Raw genomic sequence first — 13,308 nt, 5'->3', positions numbered from 1 at the left:
CTTCGTTAACATAGTCCCCAAAAATATTTACTACCCTCCCTTGCGTACTGCTATCAGAATAGGCCACAAAGGAATAGTAGAGATAATTTTAAAAAATAACGCTGATGTTAACGCTTTGGATCAAGACGGAGTGACTCCACTGATTTCTGCAGCGTGGAAGGGAAACTACGATATTGTTAAACTTCTAATAGAAGCTGGAGCGCATTTGGAGTGTGAAAATGCATCTGGTATGTCTGCATTACACATCAGTGCTATGTGGGGCCATAAGGATATTGTTAGATTGTTGATTGAACAAGGTGCTGTCATTGATGTAAGAAATGCAGAACAGGAGACACCATTACACCTGGCTGCCCATAAGGGTCAGCAGCATATTGTAGATTTCCTGTTGGCTGCAGGAGCTAATGTCTGCTCTCTTAACAATAGAGGATGGACTCCTCTGTACTATAGTGCTTTTGAAGGTCATGTGGCGGTTTCGGAGTCTTTATTAAAAAATCATTCCATAGTTAATACCAAGGATGAAATGAATGCCACACCATTGCACTGGGCCACCTACAAACCCTACAATGAGAAAACTGTTGAGCTCTTACTAAAGTGGGAAGTTAATGTTGAAGAGGTTGGTATAGAGAACACCACAGCCTTACATTTAGCATCCATGGTTGGAAATACCAGCATTGTTAAAGCATTGATTGATGGAAAAGCTGATGTCCACGCTGTTAACGCGTACGGTGACTCCGCCTTACATCTTGCAGTAATAGGAAACCACAAAGCAATTGTTATTCTACTATTAGATAATGGTGCTGATATAAATGCATTGAATTTTAAGCAAAATTCTGCATTATGTTCCGTAGCCCACATTGACAATACAGAACTATTGGATATATTGCTAGTTAAGGGAGCCAATGTTAAGGCAGAAGGAGAGAAACTGCTGGATCTAGCAATCAAAGGAGGACAAACACATATAGTCGAAGCGTTGCTTAAATGCAAAGAACTAGACATTTTCACTCAAAACGAAGGAGGTTCCCTTTTGAAGGCAGCGGCCGCCTTAGGCTACTGGCAGATAGGCCGAGCTCTGATAAACAAGGGGGTAAAGGTTGACTCAATTATTGATCCAGTCAACGAAACAGCTTTGTTATTGGCTGTGCGTGGCGGTCACAAAGAGTATGTTGACCTCCTGTTGAAACATGGAGCCGATGTTAATCTAACACCTGATGGATTTCGTTCACCGCTGCACGTTGCGGCTACCCTGGACCATCCTGATATTGTGGAATCTTTACTTCTTAATAAAGCCAAACATGATATACTAGATAAAGAGGACTGTACACCCATAGAGCTTGCTATTGTTTACAACCAATTAAATAATTTAAAGTGTTTCTTTCACCATTGCGATGTGCAAATAAATACTAAGAACCGTTTCGATATGTCATTTTTGCACATTGCCGCCAGCGAAGGAAATCTCGAAATCGTGAAATTCTTGGTAGATCAAGGAGCAGATCTGAACGCTAGAGATTGTATTGGTTTAAAAGCCATCCACGTCGCAGCCAAATTTAGTGAAATATCCTCTAAGAGGGATTTCGAACTGGTAGAGTTTTTCCTCGAGCGTGGGATGAGTGTAGGCGATGTCAGTGTACCGGGTGCCACACTGTTACACTTGGCTGCAACCGGGGGAAACATAACACTGACTAAATACCTGATAGATAAACACGCTGATGTGAATGCAGTCGACAAAGAGGGCAAACAACCTATTCACTGTGCAGCTGGGATGGGGCACAAGGAACTTGTCATTGCTTTGCTCAGTAACGGTTCAATGTATGACGCTAAGAATGGTGATGGTAGAACACCGTTAGATTTGACTAGCGATGCTGACATCAAAGAACTGTTAGGATCTGTGGACGATCTATTTAGGGCTGTTAATGAGAATGCTGTTTCTAAAGCAGAAAAGCTAATCAAAGAAATTGGAAAACCGATAGAAGCAAAGAGCGCAGATAGTTGCTCAGTCCTGCATTTGGCCTCTGGAAAAGGCTTTCAGGAGATATGCGACCTTTTATTGCTGAACGGAGCTAATCCTCATACTGTTGGAAGCGATGGAAAAACTTCTCTCCATTTTGCATCTGAATTCTCTCATCCGGAAATCGTTGTATCTTTATTACAAAATGGCGCAAAATACAATACCGAGTGCAAGAATGGAAAAACGCCTGTTGGTTTAGCAACACAGGAAAATACAATTTGTTTACTGAATCTTGTAGAGGAGTCTTTCGAAAAAGCTAAAAAATGTGACACAAAAGTAATCGTAGACATTGCCGAAATTAGGAATATTGGCATCATTAAAGCTGTGCTCAAGTCTCAGAATACACAAGGAAGCACTCTCGTGGATGTTGCTATTCAAAATAACTTTCCTGAAGTACACAAATTATGTGAGATATTGCAAGATGGGCTTTTCCTCAATCTGACGAGGGTAGAAGATTTTGTGAAAGTCGAAAACTTTACACAAGCTTTGTCTATTTTGCAGAAACTGTCAAACGAAAGAGAACATTTGTTGGGAATGGATGACCCTGGAACTCTTCTTATTAAAGAACAGATAGCCCAGATATTCTCTTATCAATCAAAAATTTTCGACGCTTTAACAATATATGAAGAAATTTATGGAAAAAGAAGAGTTACTCTTGGTCAAAATAACTGGCTTTCGCTTTTGACGAGAACGCAGATTGCTAGGGCGTTAGCGGAACTAGGACGGAAGCAAGAGGCTTTGGAAGTGTTCCAGGAAGTTATTGCTCAACAAGAGGAAGATCCGGGCAGGGACCATACCAATTTATTGCATACCAAAATGTTTTTAGGACAATGTCTGGAAGATCTGGAAAATTCTAATGAAGCTTTAAAAATATATTATGAAGTTCATGAAAAATTACAGTTATCGGATATCACTCATCTATCTTTGGATGTGCAAAGTAACATAGCCTCTGTACTCAGAAAACAAGGGAAGCTCGAGGATGCTTTAAACATTTTCAAAAAGGTTCATGAGGACGGTAAAAGCTATTTAGGAATAAATCACAGCAAAACTCTGCGAGCTCTAGGTAACGTGGCGCATGTTCTTAGGACACAAGGTAAAACTGCCGAGGCCCTGGAAGTCTACCAGGAAGTCTTTGCAATTCAGAAAAATATCTTAAGTCCCAACCATATTGATATTCTGCGTACATGCACAGAAATTGTGAATATTTACATACAGCAAAAAAGAACATATGACGCTCTAAGGTTTTACGAGGAAGAATTGGAACACCGGAATTGCCAAATCAATGACTCAGGTACGAGAGCATTGGATTCATACTTTAAAGAGTTAAGAGAATATATGGAGAATGGCGGACTTTCATCTGTCTATAAATTCACCTATCAAAGCATTTGTGAAATGGATATAATTAAAGCCACTAGCGAGGGTGACATTATCCTGGTGGAGAGTTTGATTCTCAGTGGATCGGACGTGAATACAGCAGACGCAGGTGGAAGAACACCGTTGCATTATGCTGCAAGTAGAGGACACACAGATATTGTTAAGTTGCTGTTGAAAAGTGGAGCTGATGCTACCACCACTTGCATCGAAGGAAACACGGCATTGCACAGTGCCACCCTCCGAGGTTGTCTGGACAGCGTTCAAACGTTATTGCAGACTGTGAAGACAGTTAAATCTAAAGCTTACAATGATTTCATCAATGCTAAAACCGTTGTGAGCGGTACCTCCGCTTTGCACGTGGCTGCCAAGAAAGGCTTCATAGATATAGTGAAATGTTTGCTAGAGCATGGCGCCATTCACAACAGCCCGGATAGGAGCAACGGGCACACAGCGCTCCAATGTTCAGGCAGTCAGGCCGTAACATCCATACTGGAGTTGGCCCAGGAGATGTTTGGTTGTGCCGAGAGCGGAGAGATACCGCAGGTAACAATGGAGAAAAGCGAATACTTGCTGAACGTCATGGCCTCTAGAGATATGCAACGCAGGACACCTGTTCAAGTGGCTCAATTCTACCATCCCCCTGACCACAAAGTGGTTTCCTACCTTGTCTACCTCGAGGGCCGACAACAAGCCAACATACAAGATTAAATGCTTCTCACCATTTGCCCCACCAATAGTTGTCTATTATGCTTTTTAGAAAACCTCCAACGCTGGAGCAATTTGTTTATGCTCACTCCTCACTGTACCTTTATGGGAACAAATTTGGGCATATTTTAGTGTTATGGTTTGAATTTGTGGTTTAAGACAATACTAAAAAAATATAACCAGTCGAACGATGGCTACCCATATTTAGGTCGCCCTTGAGTCATAGCTTCCCAAAATTAGGTTTACAAATTTTTCGACTTTATTTCAACGTATTAAATTTCCGCAAACAGCTCAATTATAAAACCTACGGGATATATATATACACGGGATAGACAGTAAAATGTAGATGGATTCATTGGCTTTAAGCCACATATGTTTCCATATTAACACACTTTCGGTGGGAAGGGTAGTTCATCTTTTCTGCTGGTCCTACTTGAATGGCTGGAAAGGCATTACTGTCTGATATATCAGTCTCTTTGTAAGGGTTCCAACTATATATATACAGGTTGTATCGGCACGTACCCGACAAACTTTAACCAGCTTTTCCTTAGCATATTTGGAGTAAAAAATGTTATGGGCACTTTGCTGTCCGGTAACATTTTTTTTCAATTAAAAACAAAAAATTATAAAAAAATCCACACTCCGTCACTGTCATTGGCATTGTTTCTCGTGTTCAACAGCTGTTATTAGCAAGTGTGTCAAAAAGCGTCTTCGCTCTTTCATACACACTAAATAATAATAGTTAAAAATGAGACGAATGGTGCCATGCCATTTCATTGTGATCGTAAAAGCGCGCTAATGTAGGTACGTACGTATATTATTCAACGAAACTCGAATAAAATATTGAGAGATGGGTTTTCAAACTTTAACAAAGGATTAAACAGTGGTGACATGTGGTGAAAATATAATGATAATTTTTTTATTAAAAAAAAATGTTACCGGACAGCAAAGTGCCCATAACATTTTTTACTCCAAATGTGCTAAGGAATAGCTGGTTAAAGTTTGTCGGGTACGTGCTGATACACCCTGTATATATATATTTTATTTATTTTTTTAAATGTGAACCAAGTCTTCCCCATCTTCAACTTCTTGTATTTATCTTCTGTTTGAAGAATATTTTATCAAAAGGAAATTATATTAAACCCGTGTAACGGATAATATATCGTTACTCCAATCGCACTGGAGAAAATGAAAATAATTTTTTTTACAATGTAATAAAATACATGCGTTTTTTACAATGTAACAAAATACATACATTTTTTACACATTATAAAATAGTTACATGATACATTTTTCATCAAAATGAAAATTCAACACATCTTTAAAAGTCAAGTGATGAAACAAAAACTAGGTTTAATAGTTACCTATGTAACCTATTTAACCTAGTTTTTGTTTCATCACTTTTTAAAGGTGTGTTTAGTTGTCATTTTGATGAAATATCATGGAACCCTTTCTGGAGTCGTTTTAGTGTTGCCAACAAGTGGACCTTGCCAGGCTAAAATTATTTACGTGAGCAGTTCCTACACATTCAATAATAATTCAAATTAATTAACAATGAGTCTGACTTTGTAAGCCCCTAGTAATAAGTCAAGTCTCTTAGTTAAAAGTCTAAGTAATAGGTTATATTATAAATTAAGTTGTAAAGCGCCATTGAGGTGATTTTCCTGCAAAAACGGCGCTTTAGAAATTAACCAAATATTATAAGGTTTTGAAATGAACTGATAAATTTATTTGCTTTACATAGTTCTTTTGGAATGTATTGTTTTATTCACAGGTTTCTGTTGCATTTCTCATTTTTTGCATTTGTTACTTGAAAAAAAATATATGTACATATATGCTTCTAATTTGTAAATTTGAATAGTATTTCTGTTGGGAAGGTGGAAGTGTTTTGTTTTTGAAGCAGTTAATATTGTTTAGTCTAAATGAAACAAAACATTTTATACATATGTACATATTTTCATATCATTATTTTGTTAACCACTTAATGCTTTTGAACGAGCGGTGTTCGCGGACGGTGCGTGTATCGTAATGTGAAAACCCAAACACTGCTCGCGTGTTTTGACTTGTTTACGTTATACAAGATAAACAAACGAACTGCGCTCGCCACTCGCCCTAGAGGTTTGCGCAAATCTTTTCTTCTGTTTCAATTTATTGAAAACTTCACAAAAATATTTTATAAGTATTAATATTTCAATAATTACTGATTCATTGCATTTTTTACGACTTTTACTATTATTTATATATTTACATTGATTACAATTTTCGTATTGCATTTTTTACGTCTTTTTTATTATTATATAGTACTATAGTTGTTATTATTCTATTTTTTTATTATTATGGTTAGTTTTTTAAAATTTTTTATTATAGTTAGTCTTGTTTTATTTTTTTGAATATGGTTAAGTTTTTTTACATTTTTTATCACTTAATAATAAATAATAATAATAATAATAATTGGATGACTTGTATAGCGCCGTTTTTGTGCAAAATCACCTCAAGGGCGCTGAAAATAAAACTTAGAATAAAACTTCTGTTTTGTTTTTTTTTGAACTGGTCAATTTTAAATTATGTTAACTCTTTAAATAAAAAATAAAATAACCTGATGTTTTTAGTTTTATTTTTGTTAAAAAAAACGAGTATTAAGTGGTTAAATAATATATTCCAATTATGTTAATTTATTATAATTTTGAAAATAAAACTGGATAATTATCACAAAATAAACAAATCTTGTTATTGCGGCACGCACATTGTACCTACACTTACTTTTATAATATATATTGATTACACAAAGTTAATACAAGAAATGATAAAATGATAAGGGATAATTAAAAAATAAAATTAGAGTTATGACAAAAATAGGGCATAAAAACAATAAAGCAAACAATAATAGACATAAATCATTAAGAGCGTTGTTTTCGCGGACGAAATTTCGACTCCCGCAAAAATAATTATTGTCCTGTGTCCCTCTCTAACGGAGCGTGCAGCGGGGAACGGAGAGGGAGTACTTGGTTTTTAGTACGGCTGACGTTGCAAGCGATCAAAAAAAGTTAGATAATATGAGATTAAATAAAAAAGAAATTAAGTTCAATGCTTGAATATTTGCACGAAGTCGGTGAAATGTCCCTTTCGTTTAGTTCATTCCATTAGCAGACACAGCATACAAGGGCTTCCGACCTATTCTTTAATAGTATTGGTATATGCGCATGTACACGTTAGGCACTGACAATATCACGTATTGAAGGCCAGTAAAAGAGAAATGCTTTTTTTCTTTTGTGCGTGAATATATTTGCATCAAAACGGGGAATCACCCTTTTGTTTAGTTCATTTAAATTAGCAGATACGTGTATTATTGTAGGAGATACGGAAATTGTACACGTGCATTGTACATGTAGCAGCTGGCCACAGACGAAATTATAATAATAGTAATAATAATAATAATAATAAATAATAAATAATAATAAATTAATTAATAATAGGTGTATAAGTTTATAAATTAGATAAGTACATAGAATTAACAGCAGTAAATAATATATGAACAGTAAGTAATATAATTGTAGAGAATAGAAATATACACTTACTTAAAATTTGTGTAAGTGCACCGGTAAAGGCCTTACCGTTACTGTTGACATAATCTTTTATTTTTTAATTTTTACATTACCTTTGAAATTTTTTTGTGAATCACATTTTTTTTTATTTTATCTGGAAGAAAGTTATAAAGTCGTGTCGCTGTGTATATAATTCCGAACACGCACTGACTTTATCACTGGGATTTTGGTCGAGATTATTTTTAAGTGTTGTGTAAGAAGAATATTATGTGAACAACAAAATTAAGTAATACAACTATAAATAAAAATAACCATAAAAATAGCAGCACAATAATAAAACAATAACAGCAAGAATAATAGCATCAAGCATATTTTATTAAAAATGTTCAATGAATCGGTATAATTATTTCCGTCCATTCTAGGCAGTGAGGAATACATTTATGGTAGTTAGTCCCAGATTTTTTATACTGAAAAAAATCCTATTTTATAATCTACACAATACATGTGCACAAGGTGAAAAATAAAAAAAAGTCGGACAGGTAGTAGTTGCATAGTAAGAACAGACTCTAATATAAATAAGCAAATAAATAATTACATAAATATCAGAAAATTATCACACAATCAAAGAGGACCATCGTATGTGTTTAAAAGAAATTGCATTTTCGAAGACACAAACTGTTCAAGCAAAATAATACAAGTTTCTTTAAAATATCTTTAAAACATCACGAAATTAAAGTGGATATTAATCACAGGTAGATAATAATACAATTATAATTAGGACGTATTTCACTACCAATCTCTCAATAAGTTGTCAACAAGCTGTATAGTAGTGAAGTACCCTAATACCCCGTCAGATAGACTAATTATTACAAAATGTATACTGTGTAGAATCTAACAAAACTAACACTAATATCTAAACAAAACTATGACTTTAGCTGTTTCTCGGAATATGAACATCTTTCGCGAAGTGGCATCTTCCGATGATATCTTGGATCGACCAATTCTGGCAAAATACATTCCATATAAAATGTCTCCAGTGGCTTATCCATTTTATTACGGACACCACAGAAAAGGACCTTTCTGGTGCGGAAGCCAATAATGCATGCTGCACCAGAATGCGAATTATAGTTGGTTTTGTACGATCGCTTTGCCCATGAACCATCTGCAACCACGGTGATTTGTGGCACACCGTCATCATCGACTTCATCGTTCTCCACAGCTAATCGGTTTTCTTCCTTTCCTGCTTCAATCATTTTTTCGAGTGCCAAATTTTCCAAGTGTCCCCCCAACTGAATCAGATGTTTAAAGAATAAGGAGGACGACATACAAGGCATATTTATAGTGCTGCATATTTCCCGTAATTGGGAATAACCGTTGCCAGTACATACGATACCTTCAACCATCGCATTATTGATAGGCATACCGCCAACTTGCTTAGGCATGTCAGATTTTATAATTTCTATTTTTCCACAAGGCTTACATAAAAAATGAAATTCGCTGTATAATCCATTCCTGATTTCCCTTTGAAAACAAAAATGTGAAAAATTGCAATCAAATGGAGAATGATCAATTTTGGACAAAGAGTCAAATAAAAATTCGATGTTGACAATTCTTCTGCCAACTAAATTCGATGTAACGATGTGGTTCGGATCATCTTCTTCCTCAACCTCTAACTCAAAAGAGTCACTGGAATCGGATGAACAGTTGAATTCAATGTCGGGTGATACGTCTGACATTTTCTGCGACGATATTTCGGGTTCAATCACATCGGTACTAAAAGAAAAAAAATCACGCATCAAACCGTGAAAACAAAAGACCGCATATTATACTGTCAAGGTATGATCAATATGTGTAGTGATTATACTTACAAATTCGACAAAATAGTACAAGCAATTATAGGCAAAAATGGAGGACGGTTTTTATTCTTAAATTTAATCACTTTTAATTAAAGATCGTCGGTGTAATATTGAATTGTACCAATGTGTAAAAACACTGTCATCAAAACTAAAAGCTGAACGGCAATAAAATGAAACTCTCACTACTAACCAAAAGATGGTATCTTGATGTTATTGTGTACATTCTCGAGAGTTTGTTCTTGTGAAAATAAAATTATTTGCTTACCGTTTGCTCAAAATCCCACAATTCACATCGATGTTAGCATCGAAAAAATCCTTGTTGGCAAATTTAGCCTGACAATCTTCAACATCATTTACGGAACTGAAAACAACAAAAAAACATTAAATTTTTACCGTAAAAAATAAATACTTATAATAAATATTGATTTAAATATTGCATTTAATTTTCACCTGTTCCGAGTTCTTTCTGTCTTTTTGACATTGCACTTCCTCTTTTTCCGGTGCATACTGGGTGGCTTACCATGTATCCACTTTCGACCTAAAACACAAATAACATTTTATAAAAATCAATAACGTAAGTACCCTAATTCATAACCTAATTATCATTGTTAAAAATGCTCAAATAATGATTACTTACCCATGTTGAATGAAATAAATTATTTGGGGATGCTTCGGTTAAAAACTGTGGAGTTTAAAAATAATATTATTCGTAAACAAAGTAACGAATTCGTCAATTATATGTCCGCGCGGGCTGACTGCGAATGTCACATATACATACACTAGCAATAATAATAAAAAATGAAGGACGATTGACGTAGGTATGTATACATGTATTTGTTAGGCAGGCGATCTCTCCGGAGCCCCTGCCCCCCGGCCCGTGCTTCACCTACTCTAGCCAGCCCGACTCAAGAAAGTGCGAATGAGACAATAACAAAAAAGCTAGTTAAATATACGTTGAATTTGTGACCACCAAACTCGGCTTTTGAAGCAAATAAAACTTTTTTCAGTGAAGATTCAAATTTTATTGTATAGTTCATTATATGCCTGAGACGGGATATGTGAGATTTTTTCAAAAATATCTTCCATTTGGTCACAAAAAATTGCCAAAGATGCCTCGTAAAATCATGTAAAATCGTCATCTTCTGGGGCCTATATTCTATAATTTAAGGCAAAAATCGAAAATCTGATCCATATGCGTACTTTATATATACCATGTCTTTTAACTAAAAAAAGTTTACTCTAGTATTTTAGCCGTAAATCCAAATTAAAATTTTGTATGAAACAGGCACCGCAGCCGTTCCTCTTAAGGGGGTATTTCACTATGTCGGGCTAAATATCTGACTAGCTATCCGTTGGCTGGCTTTAAAGATCAGAATAACTTCGTTATTCAACGGCGACCGTTTCACCATTGTTTCGAGCTTCCGGATAGATAACACTCGAAATAGTCTGGCAACATCGCAAAATGTTTGCAGTTACTCCATCTACTGCCACGGCTGTCATGCGTCACAGTCCGCACACCGCGAAGTGTGCATTTTTTTGGTTATGTTATGTTGATTATCAGGTCATTTTAGATAGATTCGTGTAGAATTAATACATTGTTTCTTATTTTGAACACAATCAAATAATTCAGGATGGATCATACAAGCATTCAAATTCATTCAACAAAATTCGACTCACTTCTCAGCTGTCAAACTCGGAATGTTTTGACGCCATCTTTGATTCGAGGAATAGCGCCTAACGTGAAGTTCGAGCACTGATTAGTCAAATCGAACTTTAACCCGAGCGTTAGCGTTATTCAGATATAGTGAAAACGAAAAAATGACTAATCCGCGGATTAGTGCTTAGTCAGAACATAATCAGAGATAGTGAAATACCCCCTTAGACTTACACCAAAAAATTCAAGGTCCTGACTTGAGTTAACAAGTTGATTAGTGAAGGGTTGATTGAGGAAAAGCAAATCATTATTTCTGAGTCTTTGGGAAGGGATATTGAAAGGGATGAGTTGCAACAAATAAGGTAAGACAATCATGTGTGGTGTGTCCTTTACGTCAGGTTAAATTAATCAATATTTCTTTGAAACATTGATTACTTTAAACAATTTTTGTGCAAATCCATTCAAAATATGCGCCATATCTGTTAACACCAAAAATCGTTTTAAAATCACAACCACAGATGGCGGTACCCGACCTAGAGTGATAGCCGGTAGCCTGCGCACGCTCAATCAAGTCAATTTGAAACTGACGGTTTGTGCGGACGGCGCTTGAAGTATTTGTCACTGTTTTAACTTCGGTGAAGCCAAATAGTGCTGATTGGCTGAAAAATGTATTGCAGTTTTGTCCAATCACTAATGAAAATATCCTGAAAAACTCAGCAGTGAAACTGACACTGAATAAACCGATTTTATGGAAACAAATTGCGAATTAATGTTGATTTATGGAAAAATGGGGTAATTTTTTAAATACAGGGTTTTCCAATAAGAGATGTTATTTTGATATTCAATCGTAAAAGATCAATGGTTTCGTTGCTTGTGTGGCACGTAGCGCCGTCTTGTTGAAAGTAAACGTTGTCCAGATCAATACCATCCAATTCCGGCCATAAAAATCATTAATCATCTCTCGATAGCGCAATCCATTCACCGTAACTGTTGCTCCAGCCTCATTTTCGAAAAAGTAAGGTCCAATGACTCCGCCGGACCATAAACCATACCAAACAGTCACACGTTGAGGATAAAGAGGCTTTTCAACAATAACTCTTGGGTTTTCCGAGCCCCAGATGCGACAATTTTGCTTCTTGACGAAGCACCGAGGTGGAAATGGGCCTCATCACTCAAGATGATTTGCATTTGATTCACTCAAGTGAATTTTAATAATTTCAATGCGTTGTTGAAGCGTGTATCGTTCCATTATTATTAATGGCGTAGTTTCTACTTGTCAAATGTCAAGAAATGACAGCTTCAAAAGTAACATCTACCGAAATAGCGGGCTATTCAAAATAACACCTCTTATTGGAAAACCCTGTACATTTATTTGAATTACACTTTTGTTTTCGGTAATAAATGAATGCAAATCTTGGAAGTAGAAATTAACCCGCTTTCCAACATACGATGGAGATGAAATCGGCAGATAGACTCTTTGTCGATGACAATGCATTCTATCAACTTTTGGTGTCAACCACGTACACACACATGGACATAAACCATTGATGTATTATACTAGATTAGCCCTGTAAATTCATTTTTAAAATAACGCCACGTAGCGTACGTCACAAATATGGAGATGAACTTAACAACCCAACTCTGTTTAAACTCCTTGTACAAGCGTTCAAACTCGTAAGCGAAACCACGGAGAATTTGTTGTCAGAGGTGTTGCGCCCCTGAGGTGATATCTCACAAAAGCGGCGCAATACAAATTGTCCAATATTATTATTATTATTAATATGGACATAATTCAAATTTAAATATTTGGAACTCGGTTATTTTTGTGATTGAAAAAATGAACTTGCCCAGCATAGTTGAGAAGCAAAATAGACCAACAAAAGGTAAAACGCAATGCACAGTGCCCATTTCGCATTGCGACATAATGCGTGGGCCTTTTCATAAATGTGCATGTGAACCAAACCAAAATTGTGTTGGGGTTATTTTTAAATGAATATGCCGTGTCTAGTCTAATTTAGTCTATGACATAAACGCATTTCTCTGAAATCAGACGATATTACAGCAGTTGTATCGGACAGGGTGAGACACACAAGTACTGTAAAACAGGACTAGAGGTCCAGATCCGCGGACGCGGAAGATGTCGCTCCTTTCGTCACGTGTGAAGGGAGAACG

General features: G+C 36.0%; 2 protein-coding genes across 2 annotated transcripts; one reads left to right on the top strand and one right to left on the bottom strand.

Annotated features, from left to right (window-relative positions):
- The first annotated feature begins 378 nt into the window (after positions 1-378).
- LOC149409616 (uncharacterized) lies at positions 379-4,563 on the top strand. Its single transcript, XM_089649533.1, has one exon. The coding sequence runs from the start codon at positions 521-523 to the stop codon at positions 4,085-4,087; it is 3,567 nt and encodes a 1,188-aa protein (XP_089505659.1). The 5' UTR covers positions 379-520; the 3' UTR covers positions 4,088-4,563.
- A 1,026-nt stretch (positions 4,564-5,589) lies between these two features.
- LOC149409615 (uncharacterized) lies at positions 5,590-10,222 on the bottom strand. Its single transcript, XM_089649460.1, has 6 exons — positions 10,120-10,222; positions 9,933-10,020; positions 9,748-9,843; positions 9,264-9,399; positions 8,703-8,915; positions 5,590-5,604 (listed from the first exon to the last, which is right to left on the bottom strand). Exons 1-6 carry the CDS (start codon positions 10,121-10,123, stop codon positions 5,590-5,592), a joined length of 552 nt encoding a protein of 183 aa, XP_089505586.1. The 5' UTR covers positions 10,124-10,222.
- Between the last annotated feature and the right edge of the window lie 3,086 nt (positions 10,223-13,308).

Source organism: Hesperophylax consimilis, chromosome 30, assembly GCF_061612785.1.
Source record: "Hesperophylax consimilis isolate HC1 chromosome 30, BYU_Hcon_1.0, whole genome shotgun sequence".
Lineage (NCBI taxonomy): Eukaryota > Metazoa > Arthropoda > Insecta > Trichoptera > Limnephilidae > Hesperophylax > Hesperophylax consimilis.
This window is presented reverse-complemented; position numbering and strand designations above follow the sequence as displayed.

Excerpts from the sequence above, each read along its gene's own strand:
- LOC149409616 (XM_089649533.1), top strand. The coding sequence starts at position 521 with ATGAATGCCACACCATTGCACTGGGCCACCTACAAACCCTACAATGAG.
- LOC149409615 (XM_089649460.1), bottom strand. Across the intron at positions 9,844-9,932 it reads ACAGAAAGAACTCGGAACAG|TTCCGTAAATGATGTTGAAG; the intron begins GTGAAAATTAAA and ends TGTTGTTTTCAG. Across the intron at positions 8,916-9,263 it reads AAGATGATCCGAACCACATC|TTGGGGGGACACTTGGAAAA; the intron begins GTTACATCGAAT and ends CATCTGATTCAG.